Source organism: Psittacula echo (assembly GCF_963264785.1).
Source record: "Psittacula echo genome assembly, chromosome: 1".
NCBI classification, from domain to species: domain Eukaryota; kingdom Metazoa; phylum Chordata; class Aves; order Psittaciformes; family Psittacidae; genus Psittacula; species Psittacula echo.
This window is the reverse complement of record NC_137735.1, coordinates 127,447,193-127,464,314: the sequence shown is the minus strand read 5'-3', so window position 1 is coordinate 127,464,314 and position 17,122 is coordinate 127,447,193. Positions and strand designations below refer to the sequence as shown.

The following is a 17,122-nucleotide window of genomic DNA, read 5'->3' as shown; positions in this document are numbered from 1 at the left end:
CAAGGCAGTTACTGATGCGCACTGGTAGTTAATGGAGGCAAACTGAAAGTGAGCTCTGTACTTTCAAGAGATTGTATATTGAGACAGCATTAGAATCCAGAGTGTGATATTAGAATGTCAAGACACTATTTCTTGAAGAGTAGCTTCCCTCATTTTTCTAGCTAAATCTTGCATTAAACATCCCCAGAGTTCATGTTTATGTCAAATATCTGTGCATATAAATACTTCGCTGTTTAAAGACAGTACCTTATCCAGTCAAGAGTTAAAAAAAAGGCCTTTTTGCATGCTTCCTATCTTCTTGTTAGCATCTGCAGAGAGACCACAGTTGACAGTATTTTCCCGCTTAAAGATGAAGGAACAGGAAATTGAAAAAGCAGAGAAGTTGGCATTGCTCTTGCTCCTTGCAGATCTGTCATCTTAAAGGTAGCCAGCCTTCAAAGCAAAATTTCTATCTCAAAATAGACTCCACTAAGTGAAGAGGGATTCAGACAGGTTACTAGGTTTATTTGGTAGGAATAAGTTTGAACTTCCTGGTATTTAATTGTTGGGTTGATTTGGTGAATGCTTCTCATCAACTGCCTGATAACCAACCCACCCCCCACCCTGATTTATCTGTTACTTACGTGTCATAGTCCTTTTCTGTTGTGCCCCTCAGAGTATATGCATTTTACAGATTGATGCTCTGGGGACTACAGACAAGTAATTGTTGTACTTAATCCTGTCCTAATCTAGAATGCTGTGATACAGCTGTAGCTTTAGAGTGCAAAGTCATATAGACAAGGAAACATGCAAGCCTGTCTCCTTATTTAAATGACTGCGATTGTGTTATGTAATGATCCTTTTTCCTTTTTTCTAGTTAATACAATTGCTTTCTGATACGTTTAGAACTGAAGGGTGTTATTGAAATGACTGGTGAAGTGTAGAATGCAAAGAAGTATTCTTAAGGTGCTAAATTGAGCTCTGTCTTGACTATACGAATGGTTTCATAATTACATGGTTTTCCAGAGTTCTTCCAGTAGCTTCCTTTTTTTTTTGGCTGGGTGCAAGGGGATGACAATATGAGAAGTGCAAGACACAGACTTTTTATGAAGAGGTAGTGGATGTGCTATGTCCAGTATCTGTTTTAGAATGGCTAGAGAAGTGTTTTGTTTTGTTCTGGGCTTTTTTTCAGGCAGGAAAGGAAATCCACCAGAAGTTTGAGTTTTCATCTCAGGTTTTATAGTTTGCATCACTTTAAGCAATTGAACTTCTTACTTCAGTGTCTTGGTTGAAGCTTAATGGCTTCTATTGTTTCAAATACTGTCAAATAAGTGAAAGATAGGGTGCTTTATGGCTTTATCCTCCTATACTTTGTTGCTGTCTTCCTCTGCCCCCAGTTGTTTGTCATAAGTGCGTCAAAATGAAATAGTCTTGGCACTAGATGAAGCTGAATACAATATTCATTCCAAAGTCATGGGTTATGTCAATCTGAAAAGTAAACTAAGAGCATGATTGAGGTTTAGGATGCAAGCAGTCTGTACAACATGTGATACTGAAAAATAAGTTTGGGCTAGAGCAGAGTCAGGCCAGGCTAGTTGGGAATCACTGGAAAGTCAAGTTCAGGCAGGATCAGAGCCCTAATTCAGTCTGAGGAATACTGGTCAGCAAAAAAGTGCGTGCTAGGCTTTTTACACCAAACAGCGTGACTGATCACAGAGTCCTAAAGCAGCTCCTAGTTTCATGGGCTGGTGGCTTAGCTGAGGAGTGGTGAAACTGGAATAGGTTGCCCAGAGAAGCTGTGGCTGCCCCATCCCTGGCAGTGTTCAAGGCCAGGTTGGATGAGGCTTTGAGTAACCTGGTCTAGTGGAAGGTGTCCCTGCCTGTGTCAGGGGGGTTGGAACTAGATGTTTTTTAAGGTGCCTTCCAGCCCAAACCATTCTGTGATTCTGTGAATGAAGCAAAGACCTGTACCCAGGGAAGTTTTCTTAGAAAAGTTCTTATAGGTAGGAATAGAGTTTTTCTTTTCTGTTGGAAAACAGAGGAAGGTGAAGTGACATCATAACTGCTGCTCAGAATCAATGGGGTGGTAGGTCTAAGTGGGAGCAGACAATAGATGTTTTTTCTGCTGCATGCTGTGGTACAGATATCCAAGTTAGCTTTCTTAGAGCATTTTGGAAAATACATTGGTTTGTGTTTCATTCCAAGATGTCATGGCTAGACTACCTGAGATAGACCAGCAGAGACGCCACACCACTTCTATGCTGTATAGGTGTGTGCATACATAAAGGATTACTGTGTACTCTTGATGAATTAAGGAATAGCTATACAAATGACAAAAAAAAAAAAAAAAAAAAAAAAAAAACCAACAGGCATGGGGAAAGAGGAAACTGGTACTTACTTTGGCCATTGCTCAAGTTTGGAGGGAAGGTCAGAGAAATGTTTTGTGTACTGCAGTCCAGCTTTGTCATGTCTTCAAAGATCTTAAAAAAGCTTTTTAGGTGTTTCAGAGATTAAGAAGATTGGCTAACCAAGCTGTAACAGTATATGTATATATATGCTTTAGTTGCATACCAGTAGTGAAATTGGCTCCAATGTTGTGCAGCAATTGAGTATTTAGGACTGAACTTTCAAATCTGGATTCTGAAAGCAGCTTTGACTTCTGTTAATTTTCCAAATCCCTGTTTGAGAGCCAAAATGGAATTGCCAGTCTCTCACTAAAAACAAGTTGTTAGCTTCTATTTCAGGATTTGGAATTTTCTTTAAGAAATTGTAGATAATTCAGTAAGAAAAAGTCACAAATTACTCAAAACACTGTGTGAAACATGTATTTAGTACCTGCTGCTTAAGCTCCATTACTCCTAAATTACTATTGGCCTTTGTTATTGACATCTCCATATTTAGTTGCTAACTTAAGACTGAAGACTGAAAAATTCAGTGCTGTTCTTTTAAAGACAGTGAAATTGCTGTAGTTCACTCAGATTACTGTACTGGGGTTTCCCCTACACCCACTGTGTTTATGTCCTTCTACTGACATAAATAGGCATAGCTGAATATTTGTAATGACAAGTAATGTAGTTACAGGCTTAACTTGTCATGAGTGTGAAAGGTGCATTTCGGTATAGTTAGACACAATCCTTTATTCCTGTTGTTTGTAGAAAGACTAGACAGCTTACAGGTTTGGGTATTTGCAGTGGTGCCAAAGAGATCAACCTTGTGGTGTGAATGGTTCTGGTAGTCCATGTTTGCAGAAAATCTGTGTAGGGAAGGAAGCAGCTTTTAATGTCAGGAGTGAAAAGATGTTCTATTAGGTATGGAAACCACTGAAAAGTCTCAAAATTTATTGATAACAGAAGTCTGTGGAGTGAGACCTGCTTTGCTGCATATTGGGTTAATTAACTGCTCTTTCCTTGTGTTCCTTTTGCTTGCTTAAGGTGACAGGAATGGTTTAGGTAAGTTGGAAGATGACTCGTTATATATTTGCAGGAAGAAAATCAAGTAGAACCTGGCCTCTTGATTTCTCAGTCTTCTGACAAAGTTGAGTTTATCAGTGATGGCAAAGATGGACATTAACATGGAAATGCTCTAATTTCTATGTAAATAGTCCTAGCATTTTGTGCTAAACAGCTAGCAGGTGGTGTGACTCCAGAGATGCTGAGATTACTGCTGATGAAAAGGGTTGGTCTGTCTCCCCTGCTTACCTTGTACAGGCACCTGTGTTGGATTTGCTGCACTTCCCCCAACCCCCAGATTATTCATCAGCTGGGGAGGGTTTCATCTTTCCCTGGGGGAAGAGGGGGAGAGAAAAGAGGTAACTCAATCTGATAAGTGCTAGAGCCCCTGCAGAAAAGGAACTGAGACCTTCCTCCCTGGGTTGCAGTAACAGCCTGTTAGATCAGTTGCTACCAGGGCTGAAAGAGGTGTGTTTTCTTCAGCAGTATGACCCAAAGACGTGTCCCAAAATCTATATGGCCTTGTTTTGGTTTTGCTGGGTCAGCTTTCACTAAAGATGAGCACGCAGATCTGGCAGACTGCTGTAGGTAGCTGCACTAGCTAGTGTGGAATAGGGGAACAGATCTAGTTTGTAGGAGAGGAATGGTCTCAAAAGAATATTTTGGTTGCCTCCAGTTACTCATGAAACTACAGCCATTATAGCTGTGGTTAGGTATCTAGCAAAACATTAATCAGCTTTCAGACTTACGAAGGGATTTTTTTGAGAACTGACTTCTGGGATCCTGCTGTTCTGTTTGAGAAATGTTTGTTTGCTGGGAGGAGGTTGGTTTAATTTTCTTATATAAGTCTCTCTCTATGATTCTTTTCTTAGCATTTAAGTGCTCCAGAATGAGAAAAATGCATGTTGTCTTCTCTTGGATAACTGTTTCTTATCTAGTAACTTAGCTTTACTGTAGTACAGTTCATTCAATAATTCTTTTATAGAAGAACATTAATGAGGTAAATACTATACCTGATGGTTTGCAGTGTTTTCTTGTAGCTACATGAAGAGTTGATAGCTTGAAAATGGCTATTGTATTAAAAGTTAACTAAGCCTTGTTATGAAACCCTGCCTGCTTAGGCAGCTGGATTGTGCTTTCATGGTTGTACTTTCTGCATGTAGATCAACCTTTGGGTCAGTAGATACAAACTTTGGATGTTATTTCAAGTTAAATGACAATATGAATAAAGAGATGCTGTTGCCTAAAGTTTCCCATTCTGTGGTTTTTTTCAGCATCCTGATGCTTTCAGTTCTTCAGAGGAGACTGGAGACATTTCTTGCGTATCACATTAACACAATCATTTACATGTGTGTGTATGTATGAAATTACAAAAACTCATGATAGGAAATAAGTTTGGGGGATGGAAGAGGTGAGGTTGTAGTAGCTATAAAATTTGAGACATGTTTGTAGAATTACTGTATCAGTACCATAGGTAACAAATATTAGCAGCTCTTTACCTAATAAACCTTTCCAATACTGTGAATGTAGTGTTTTTGCAAAAACAAAAAAATTTAAAAAATTATTATTTTTTTTTAAAAATTTAATTAAAAATTAAAAAAATTGCAAGCTCTTTAGATGTCTGTATGGCTCTTGGCAATGTTTTTTTTGGTCTGTTGTTGCAAAATGTATAGTGCGGGCAACTTCTTGTGGGTGAATGAATGAAAGATATTGAGAAACCTGTGAAATGCCTTAATGCTTGCTGTGACTATAGCTGAGAGGGACTATGGACTTGTCTGCATGACTACAATGTTTTGCAGGTTTCTGGAAAATGTTGAGATGAGCACACCTCACTGGAAGGTGTGCTGTAATCTGACTAATTGGTCTATCATTTGGTAGTAAATTAGGAGTAGATCAATTTCATTCTATAAATAAAGGAGATGAATCCATCCTGAGGCCTCTGAGGAAGTGATGCATACACATGAGTGTGAGCGGTTCTTCTAGATACTTGCATGCTTCCTTTGAAACACCTGTGACGTTTTGGTGAGGTCATGATACTGAGGTCTTTATTACAGAAAGTCTTGATCTGTGCTTGCCTTTTTTCTAAATTACTGATCCATGGGATATTAAAAAAACCTCCATTTAAAAAACTTTCCAAGTCTCTGCTATCTTGCCTGAAACTAGGCTAGGTTACACGTGAATAATGATTCGTCTTGAAGTGTTAAAAAGTCCTGGTAACAAGAAGACCTTGGGCGTACTTGATTTGTACTAGGTGAAAAATTAGTGTTCTTCAGCAGTTACTCTGTTGTGAATAAATATCCATCGTTTCCATACTGTGTAATAATTAAAGCAACATCCTGCTTAGGTTGTGCCTGGTTGTAATGGTGTGTCTTCTGCATTTATCAGTTGGTATCAGTATTCAACTGTTCATGACTTGTTGTATGTGCAATCCTGCAGTGGCTGTAGTAATGCTAAAATAGTTGTCTTGTTGATCAAAATGGTGAATAATTATTGTGTTTTAGGTATTGAGGGCGATTTATCTCTTGCATCATGCGTGAATACAAGCTAGTGGTTCTTGGTTCTGGAGGTGTTGGAAAGTCTGCTCTGGTAAGTATTCTTTGAGGCATGTCAAGTACACTTTCTTAGGCTTCTCTTGTCTTTTTTTCACTAATACACTCCCTACTAACCCATGTTTCTTTTATGTAAGTTTGCACGAATAGAATTACTTGTGCATATACATGATTATGTAATGTGCACAAACATAATTAAAAAAAATTAAAAATTATTTCCTGGGAGTTCCTGGCTGCAATAGATACATCCTTTACTGGGTGTATCCACATCCACTGGTGTGTTCTCGCATGCTGCTGTTACTGTATGGGCTTGGTTTGATGGTGCTTGGTCAGGTCTTTGCCTGTCTGCACAGTGAACTACATCCCTGCAGCATTACAAAGGTCTCTGCCTTTGCTGGGTAACCCAGCCGTGGGTTCGTGGGAAATCATGCTGCATCATGAAACTCACATGATGAACTGGTTTGCTTGTGTCTGGTGTTGGTAACTCCTATCTGTAGAAAGATCTTCAGGGTGCTGTTTACCTAATGTTTGATAGCAGTCTCTAAGTATTTTTTATACAATTACAAATAAATATTTGTGTATTTATAGAAAGCTTAACATTTTTCCCTGCAAAGTAGGTGTATAGCTGTGGCTAGTAGGTGATTGTAAACCAAAGAGCTCATGTGTTTTAGTTAAATGATCACAGAGAAGTTCAGTCTGGCCTAGAAGAGCACTGAAAAAGTTCACAGAATATGGTGGTCTCAGCCCACTTAAGAACTTTACATATTTTGTAAATATTAGTATATATTAGTTTGTGCACTAGGTCTAGAGGTCCACTCCATTAGGTAAGAACTGTTCTCTTACAAAGGGGTTCCTAAAGGAAGACTTAAATGAAAAATCATGTTAGATTGTGAAAGAACTTTACCCATCTCCTCTAAATTATTTATCTTACTGCAGCATTTCTGGATTTGAACCTGTCTCCTCTGACCTGGCCACTGAGTCCTAAAGTTCCATTTGACTTGTGCTAAAAACTTCCTATGTGCTACGTACATGGGTTTATCCTACTGAGTCTAGTAAACGCTGGCAGTTGTTTCTCACTAATTCATGTACTGGAAGATAAGTAGCAGAAGAATGCAGTAGGTATAAATGCAAATATAAAACCTATGCAGCTGTATAGTATCCTATTCAACTAACACCAATTCCAAGAGTTAGACAAACCTTAAATCAATGGATGCTTTAATTCTTTTGCTCTCAGAGTAGATAAAGGAAGGTGTAGCATTGCTTCATGTAACAGTAGCTGATTAAATAGGCATATACACTTAACTTGCTGTTGACATCTTTGTGATGTCAGTCACTTAATTTGCCTTGACAAATGTAATGGATAACTGAGTATACCGCTAGAAACATTGTGTACAATGTTTACAAAATGTCACTGTCAGTCTTAACAAGAACTTTTGTGTTGCAGACTGTACAGTTTGTTCAAGGAATATTTGTTGAAAAATACGATCCTACGATAGAAGACTCCTACAGAAAGGTATGCAAAAGACCTCTCTAGTGTTGTAGAAGCTTAAAACTGCAGTACTTGTCAGATATTTGAGTCATTGCTTGAAAAAGGGTATGCTTAGTAATGCCACATAATACCAGGTAACTTTAGAAGTTTGAATTGTAAAGGTACTCTTAAAGTCTGTCTAAAAGGAGTAATTCAAGACTAGCTTTTTTATGTTAAGTGTAATACCTTACTAGCTAGTCAGTAAAAAATGGTAATTTCAGTGTCAGAATTGGGAACATTGTTGTTTTTGTTTTCTCTTTTAAAAACAACAAAAAACTCCACTAAAATATGCTACCACTTTTTTTAATAATATTTATTATTAGTTTGTATTTGTTAGTAGATGCAGGTAGGTTTGGACTTGAAGGTTCTAAGCTTCTTTGCTACTAGGAAAATCTGCTAAAAACAACTTCATGCTCACCTTTAGAATACTGGAAGCATCATACAGTATTCCTAACAATTTCACTGATAGCTTGATACACTTCCATTAGGTGGGTTGCTGTTTTATTAATAAGTTAACACAAACCTATCATAAATGAACAAACACTTACTGTGGCCTGTTTCACTTCCCCTCTTCAGCATGACAGGCTGAAAGGCCTGACTCTGCTTGCATCGTCTTGAATCTCCATATTGCTCACTCTTCAGTTTCAGCTGAGACCATGATTAATATTCCAGGCTAAGATAGTTTACATCTGGATGGCTATCAAGAGGGTTAACCACTTGGTGAAGCAGATTACTTTTCAGCTATGTTGGTTTCTTAATCTTTCTTTTTCTAGCTGAATTACTTTTGAGATGCATTGGTACTGTAATGTAGCTCACCATGTGGCCACCACAAAAATGCCAGTGTGTATACAAGGGAGGCAAGAGGCACAAACCCAAACTGGGAATGGGCAAAAACTGCAGGACTTTCTCTTTTAGCACTGGATGACATTTATATTGGAGTAAAAAGGCTGTATTAAAGCCATTGCAGCCTGTATTCTGTTCAGAATCTTTTCTGAGCAGAAGAGGAATTTAGTGAAGGCAAAATGATAATTTCACACTTGTTTTCTTTGACCTCATCAAAATCTGTATGCTGAAAAAATCTTGGTCTGTCTTAAGCACATGGGCTTCCAGCCAAAACTAGAACTCCTATTCAAGAGACAACAGCAAAACCAAATTCTATGTAGCCACTTACTTTTTCTGCATTAGAAGAGTAGAAATTTTGGACCCTATCCCAGTGTTTGGTACAGGCCTTTTCTGGGTTAGGCCCAGTAAATGACTCTAGAAATATTCACAAGCTGTACTAAAGTGAAATGTTTCCTTTGTTATGCATGTACATTCTTCAGGTCATACTAGATTCGTGATGCTTGCTGGGTGAATTTTCCCAAAGACTGTTTCTGTGGAGCCTGAAAAAGTAAAACCATCCTAAGAAATTTTGTCTTCTGCTAATTTTTTTTTTTTTTTTTTTAGCAAAGATCTTACAAAGTTCCTTTCAGGTTTGGTCCTGAAATGACTAGGAATATCTCTGTTTTCCTTTCAAATCAGCCAATTTGCTGAAGTCTTGTTTAAGTCTGGACAATACTTTATGCAGTCATTTTCTTTCCATCACTGCTAGTTAACAGTTCTGACTTGCATCTTGACTTGGGTGACTTTGAAATGTATTGGTTTGGCAGTTGCAATTCTATACTATTAATGTTAAATCTGATTTTATAATATTTGAAGCTGAGAGGATGTGGCTTGAAATATTTAAGTTTGTCAGGAACTAAATAATTGAGCATGAAAATTCAAGAAGAGATATTTCATTAACAGGATGGTTAGAATCCTGGTTTGGAAAATGGAGAGGAATGGTGGTATCAGTTTTTAGTTCTCTAATTGTAGTAGCAGGTGTATTAATAGCTATAAGATGCGGCATAATTCCATATGTGGGAAGACTTCTACAGGGTCTTTACTGTGAGGATGCTGAGGCACTGGAATGGGTTGCCCAACGAAGTTGTGAATGCTCCATCCCTGGCAGTGTTCAAGGCCAGGCTGGACGCAGTCTTGGATGACAAGGTTTAGTGCGAGGTGTCTGTGCCTGTGGCAGGGGGGTTGGAACTAGATGATCTTAAAGTCCTTTCCAACTCTAACTATTCTATGATTCTATGAAGTCTTGAAACTTGATGCCTTAGTTTACTTCCCAAACATTTCTAGGTGTTCCTGCTCCGGCAGGGGGATTGGACTAGATGATCTTTTGAGGTCCCTTCCAATTCCTAATATTCTGTGATTCTGTGATTTCTGCATAAAGAAAATAGATGCTGCTTAATAAGCGGACTGACTTTATCAGCAATACATGCTAAAATAGTGGTTATTGAAGGAATCCCCATACCTAGGGTGCATTGGGGAGGTGTGAGAAGAGTGGAAATACTCTTCTTCCCTGCCCCCCCAAGCTCAAATCTAGTTACAAAACAGAAACTCAAAGTTAAATAGCGATAACACATATATCGGGAATAGGGGACACAAAGTTCTTTCTGAGTGCTGGTCTGCCAGCTAGAAATTTTTCATGCAAATGGAAACAAGGGAGGTGTATGAGCAGCTTGAAAGAAAAAAAAGTGGGTAGCCTGTTTGAACAGCTTGAGGGCACTTACATGTCCTTTGCTCACTTGCAGCCATTTTTTTCAGGTAGAAACTATATAGGGGATGTCTGAAATAGATACAGAAACTGATCTGGCTTCTTAAACTTTCTATTCTTTGCAAATATTTTAAAGCTGGATCAGTTTCCTAATTGGTGTCACTAAAAGCTTGTTTTGCAGATACCACTCTTAGCAGTTTACATGGGTTATTGTTTGCTGTGTACTACTTATTCTCTTGTTGATCTAAATTACTATTAAATAAGCATTAGTATGCCAATCCAAATTTCTAGATTTCACTTGTACTCTTCAGTCTGTGAATGATCCCTGAAACAAGCAAAAATTAGTTGTGCTAGATGCTGGTAACCATCATTACAAATTTGGCAGCCTTCTTTTTAATAATCAAAAATCCCTAATCACTTTGCAAAGTGATACTTGGCTGCTGATGCTGCTTTTGAAAATGTCACTAGGGCCCTTTGAAAGGCTTCTTCCTGCTGTTTTCAAAGTGTATATCCATATAAACTTAAGACATGCTGCTTTATGCATTATGAATTTGCTTATAAAAATCATACAATTTCTGGTGTCTTCAGAGGGGAGAGTTGCAAGAGGAAAAATTCTAACCACATCTTTCTCTCTTGACAGCAAGTTGAAGTAGATGCGCAACAGTGTATGCTTGAAATCTTAGATACTGCAGGAACGGTATGTAAAACCAACTTCCCCAAATACTGGTTTACAGTGTTAAATCCATCAAAAGCTGTTGGGATATAAATGGTGACATGTTTCCTTCCTCATTCTCTAGAGTAACCGTGGTCAGTGCGTTTGATTAAAGGATGCTTTTTAACATACTAGTGTTTTAGTAAGACTTCAGTATTGCAGCAGAAAATGAATTGTAAGCTTCCTGTGAGCTCATGTTCTGTAATAGGGGAAACGTGAGATTGAGCGTTTTAAAAGAGATTGCACTGCTGTTTTAAGTTTATTCTGCTCAGAGGAAAACTTAGTCCCAGTGGTTACTCAGGTTTGATTTCTGTTGCTGTAGAGAATGCATGCTTTCTTCTCATCTTCTTTCTCTTCTGTGTGAGATGTGTTCTGACACTGGGATAAAAATAGTTACTGCTTTAGTCAGCTTATGGGAAAGCACAGGGTTTATGCTGACCCTTTGCATACTGGTCAGGTATTTCTCTGTCTAGTTCCAAAATTATTGAAACCAGTCATTTCCTTCATTGATTCTAGTGAGCGTAAGCTCAATACCCTTAGAGTGTAACATGTTCTCTGAACTGTAGGAATAGTCTGGTCCCATAATAACTTATTTAAGCTCCATAATACAATAAGGCCATGTAAAACTACAGAAAGATGGAGCAGCTATTATCTCAAAATAAATTGTGCTTTTTGTCTGACATACAGAAAGAGACTTGGTGCGTGAGTGATCAGGCACAAGATAGCCAAGTCACCAGTGCGAGAAAGACAAATGCTATTCCACAGTCATACTGTTGAGAGTTTTCAAACAGGAAGTCCTAATGCTTCTGTGCAGTGCACTAGTGAGCCTTTATGTGCAGTATCATAGTTGTCACTGGTCTAGGAAATAAGACAAATCTATTGAGTGTCACCATCCTCTAGACAATCTCCTTAAATATTAAAGTAGAATTTAACATAGGAAAGTGACTACAAATTAGAGGCTGAAAAAGGATGCATTTGCTTTATGATGTGTTTTAAAGAATGATCAGGAGATGGGAAAAACTTGGTACGTAAGGAGAGATTTGTGAGGAATGTAACTTCTGTAATCTGCAGATTTCACTTTACCTTTTACTGTACCTTTTCTCTGTTAAGAAATTACTCCAGTTTCTATGACTTTTTTCCAGGGTATAGCCCTTTGCAATATCTCAGTGCTGCTCAGCCACCCCAGATAATGTTCCAAGCTTCAGGTTTCTTTAAAAGCAGTTCAATTTACTATAATGCTTTTAGTCAAACAGTAAAATACTGGTCACTTTAAAGGAGGGGAGGGAGCACAAATGCATCATACCTGTGATCTATTTTTAACCTGAAGTGTATATGGCAGCTTGTGCAAGGAAATTGCAAATTGACTGCAACATCTGTCTCTACTTTTCAATTACAGGAACAGTTTACAGCAATGAGAGACCTATACATGAAAAATGGACAAGGTTTTGCATTAGTATATTCCATCACAGCACAGTCCACATTTAATGATTTACAGGATCTAAGAGAACAGATTCTTCGAGTCAAAGACACTGATGATGTAAGCATCCTTAAAAATGCTTAATATTTAGAGTTTTCACTATGGATGTTGCAATGTGATCAGATAGCTTCTGAGCTTTAAGAGACAAATCAACCAGTAGATACAGAAATGCAACTGTTAGGGCAAACTGGAGAAATTGTAACTTGTCACGTGTAATTAGAGAATTGTCTTTTTTTTAGTATTTTCCATTAAAATACTCTATATGAAGTTGTATTGAAACTCAGTAGTACTGCAAGAAAAAAATTGCCAAAAACAGTCCTAAAGCAAATCTGTTCTTACCTCAGTTACTATCAATGATGGTTTAAAAAACAAAAACCACCATTAATTTTTCTCTTCAATATGCCTACTGTTCATGGTATTTTGAAGGCACAAAATTCTAAGCTCTTACAGAAAGACAGTACTGTAAGCTTTATAATTGAATGTTACATAGCTTTTACATTTTGTGTGTGCCTGCAAGTAAGTTTGGGGGTTCTATTTCCATATAATCTCAATATGCACCTCTTAACATTATTAAAGCTACAAAGTGAGGCTAAAACATTCCAGTTTATAACTGATTTAAAACAAACTTGCTATAGTTGTAGAAGTGTTACTCAGTTCCTTAATAAATGGAAGAAAGGTATTTCAAATGTGAAACAGCAATAATAGCATGTTTTAACAGAAACACCTTAAGCTGTAGCTATCGGGCAGGAAAAAATGTCCTGCTCCTGCTGGGAGTCAGGGGGAAAGCATTAAACAGTTTTTAAGTGTGCTCATCTCATTTAAACTGTGCTCATGGAAACTTTTATGCCTTCCTTACTGCTCTGTATCCACGTATGCCTGCTGACAGCCGGCAAAGAACAGATTAAATTGAGTTCAGGGAAGTTCATTGTGACTTCTGTAATACAAACCATCTTGCACTTTTAAACTGTAAGCATTTGCAGGTCTTGCCTATGTCCAGCAGATCTATTCTGGAAGGGATTTATTACCCATTATCACAAATGTATCTCAAAAGAGTAATATTTAAGTTTCATGTACCTCTCCCAACCAGAACCCACCAAGTTATAACCTTGTTTAACGTCAAATTAATTTTGTACACAAAAATCAAGATGTGACTATACTTGAAACCTTGGTTTACATGGTGTATTCATGCTGACTAGCATAAGCTTTCTTTGCTAGTATTTTGGTAGTATTACCTTGGAATTGTATTTCTTTTTAGGACACTCCCCTCAGTCTTGAAAATTATTCCATCGCATCAGGAAAAAGATAATGAGCTTCAACTGACAAGTTTAGTTCTTGCCAAAATTTACACAAAGTTCTTACGTTACTTGCTCTCTCAGTGGAGGGAAATTAAATGGCCAACATATTGTAAACCTTTTTTTCAGCACTTGAATTTGGGAAAAATTTAGCTATGTCCTTAAATTAGTAAAAGGAAAGGTGTGAGGGGGAAGGTGACAGACAACAGACCAGACAAGTCTGTATGGTTACCTTTTCTTGCCACAAAGGTCAATTTGTTGTTTTCTGTAGTTGGTAATTTTTATAAGGTGGCATTTTTCTTTCGTCTGTGTACGTCAGCCTAATAATGAAAATCATGTGAGCAAACTGATCTTGCAAGGAACACAGATATGCTGGGAGTAAAGGCATGGTGAAAGGAGCTTTTGCGTCCTTCATTATGCTACTCAGTACAGGCTACTTTTTCCAGGATTTCTGAACACGTAAGAATCCTGTAGCAGATTCTTTGGTAGGCTTCTTGATGCCTTAAACATGTGAAAAGGAAATCTCATTAGGTCATCTCTAAGATGTGAAGTTTGCTCCATTGACAGTGTACTGAATGCTCAAACCATTCCCACCACCGCCCTGCCAAATGGCAGGCAAAAAACGCAGTCAGTTTGATTTGAACATGAAAGTATTGCATAATGGTAAACTTACGTTTCAGTTATACCAGAGTTTGATTATTCTGAAAGATGGGATCCTCTAACCATTCAGATAGGCTTGTAGGTGTGCATTTGCAATGTGCCTTCCCAGAATTTTAATGATTTCTTTGCTGGTATTAAATTGGCTTTTAGGTGCCTATGATTCTGGTTGGCAATAAGTGTGACTTGGAAGATGAAAGAGTTGTGGGAAAGGAACAAGGACAGAACCTAGCAAGGCAATGGAATAACTGTGCATTCTTAGAGTCTTCTGCAAAATCAAAGATAAATGTTAATGAGGTAAGGCATGGTACCCACAGTAGGGAGGGGTGGCAGGGAGGGAAGGATGGGACACTGTTCTGGTAACAAAATGTTTACTGTTTGTCAAGGAAGAGCTAACAATTATGAATAACATTGATTATAATGGACAGAACTCTTTCCTACTATTGTGAGATTTTGAGATGTTTATATTAAGGGATGTGTTTAGCTTTGACTTGTGACTTTTTGAAATTATACTAATTTTAGTATAATTAATTTTCAAGTTATATTCATATTAACTTGATTAAATACTTTTTTCATGCTACATTCCCTAGTTGATGCAGTCGATAGAGACTGAGAATACACTGCTGGGCTACTTTTTTTTTTTTTTTTTTTGAAGACCTTTAAAGGAATTAAGTCCTTAAATTCTTTATTTGGTATTAAATTATTTGAGATGGTAAGAACAAAAACTCTTCAGAGTTTTGTCAAAAATAGCAGCTTTGTAATGAAAAGGGGGAAAAGCCTCTTTACCATCTAGCTCTTTATTTATTTAGCAAGAGCTAGGTGACTGATCCACACACATGCATTTTGGGACTTGCAATAGTGCACGCTTTCTTACCCAGTGCAGGTGCAAGCATGAAGAAAGGGATGCGAGAATGTTTAGAAAAGGAAACTCTTGGTATTTACATTTCTGGAACAGCTTGAATTTTATGATAAAAGCTACAGTTCTGTGTGTCTTCTGGAAAACGTTGGCAGCATCAGTCAGGTTGAAAGGGCCTCCACGCAAGACTTGTATGTAATCAAGAGTATGGTGGGTTTAAGCACAGCTAGTCTTAAAAATAAGTAATGTGTGTTTAATTAGTTGGGAATTTCTGGAAACTATTCAGTTTTTCTTAAATACAAATTAATCAGCTTAACTATATAGAAGTCATATGTTTAATAAACTAGAACTTACTTCCATCAAATACTAAAAGCCCTTGTTGAATGTTCTCTGCTTTGCAGCCAGTGCTTAGGAAACTGTTAAGATGGCTTTAGTATGAGGACTTGCTTGATTCAAGAGATGCAGAAATAATTGGAACAATGTCAATTATGAATGAAACATATGCTGTTTAATTGTAGTATGTAGACTTGTCTTAAATTAGCCTTTCAACAAAATCATGTTTTAACTAGAATTCTAGAAGGCTCGAAGTGTGAGTCTCTCATACATGAGTTACTTGTCTAGGAAATGTTAGTTTATGTCATGCTGTAGTCCTAGGGAGGCTGAATTAATTCTCTAAACTTTAGTATTTCAAACTTATCTTGAAAAGCATGATCTCGTTCAAAGAGGAGAGACTATAACTGAATGTGCAGCTTACTTGAGTTACTATGAAAATGTGTAGTTAAAGCTTACTAGACCTTTCTTTAAAAGAATATCCTTAGTGAGTTGAGTTAGAAGCAAGCTGTGGCCTGTTTCTTGACCTCAGTACTAATTGCAAAGTAATAGCGTATAGTAATTGATCACTGTGAAATATAGCATGTGTGTTAAGATAAATTTGACCTAGAGTTAAATAGCTGCAGATTACAGATGCCTTTCCAGTTCGCTTCATTGAAAATGGAAAACCCTTGGAAGACAATTACCTTAAACAGAAAAAAAAAAAACAGTTGTTAACTAAGTATATGATTTAACTTTCTGGCTTTGTGATAACTAAATATTTACAGGGATTCGTGAGTATGTGGGGACATTATGTATGAAGATTCAAGGCTTAAGGTTATGAGAGAAGCCTCTTAATGCCAGTAACCAACTGAATTTTTATATTCTCAGATCTTTTATGACCTTGTGCGGCAAATTAACAGAAAAACTCCAGTGCCTGGAAAAGCACGCAAAAAGTCATCATGTCAGCTACTTTAATACATAGCTGTACTGTAGCTCTGAGCCAGGTAAACCTTTTCACATTTTCTGTGTATTGTGGCTATAAAAGACCCAAACAGAACAACAACAAAGAAAACCTGAACAAATGTTGTAGCTCTCAATGCAGAACAGCATTGAAAATTCTTGATTTACATTATCATAGAAATATTTATGGTCTTTATTTTACTATTCCAAAGTCAGAACTACAAATATGTGCGAGATACATTCATGATGGTATCTTTTTTTTTTTTTTTTTCCCCAAGCTTTAAGGTGTTGGTTGTTCTCAAATTAACTGTGTTTGCTCTGATACTTCAAAACTTCAGCATTTGGAAACTGAGTTTCCTTTCTTAAGGACTGATAGAATATATTACAAAAGCTCAGTTATCAGGAAGGCACATTATAAAATACTGCAGTGTGTGTGCTAAAATGTCACTTTTTGCTTTGACCTCCTTCATATATTTGCATGATCCCATAGGAGTTTCTCGCTTTCTTTGGACGATATGGGTATTTTCCAGGCTGCATGGTAATAAGTACATTTGGAAGAGAACGGTGATCATTGTAACACTCCAGATACTTGGCCTGGAGCTGTTGGTTGCTAGATCAATTTCTTACTTGCTGGCAGTTGGTTAATGTTCTACATGACTAAATCCATGCTTTAAGAATGCTGCTGAAGGCTCAAGCAAGTTCCAGCGTTTTCAGAACTTAGTGAGCACGCATGATTTTTATTTTTACTCTGCAACTTGTTCTTGGGC

General features: G+C 37.5%; 1 protein-coding gene across 2 annotated transcripts in view; it reads left to right on the top strand.

Moving 5' to 3' along the window:
* The window catches only part of RAP1B (RAP1B, member of RAS oncogene family), a 34,692-nt gene that overhangs the window by 13,515 nt on the left and 4,055 nt on the right, over positions 1–17,122 (top strand). For both annotated transcript variants that reach the window (XM_080625687.1, XM_080625686.1), the window contains exons 2-7: positions 5,930–6,014; positions 7,422–7,490; positions 10,730–10,786; positions 12,198–12,338; positions 14,381–14,524; positions 16,284–16,399. In XM_080625687.1, coding sequence (XP_080481813.1) covers positions 5,958–6,014; positions 7,422–7,490; positions 10,730–10,786; positions 12,198–12,338; positions 14,381–14,524; positions 16,284–16,370 — 555 coding nt within the window. In that variant the 5' untranslated portion in view covers positions 5,930–5,957 and the 3' untranslated portion in view covers positions 16,371–16,399. The remainder of the gene's footprint in view (positions 1–5,929; positions 6,015–7,421; positions 7,491–10,729; positions 10,787–12,197; positions 12,339–14,380; positions 14,525–16,283; positions 16,400–17,122) is intronic.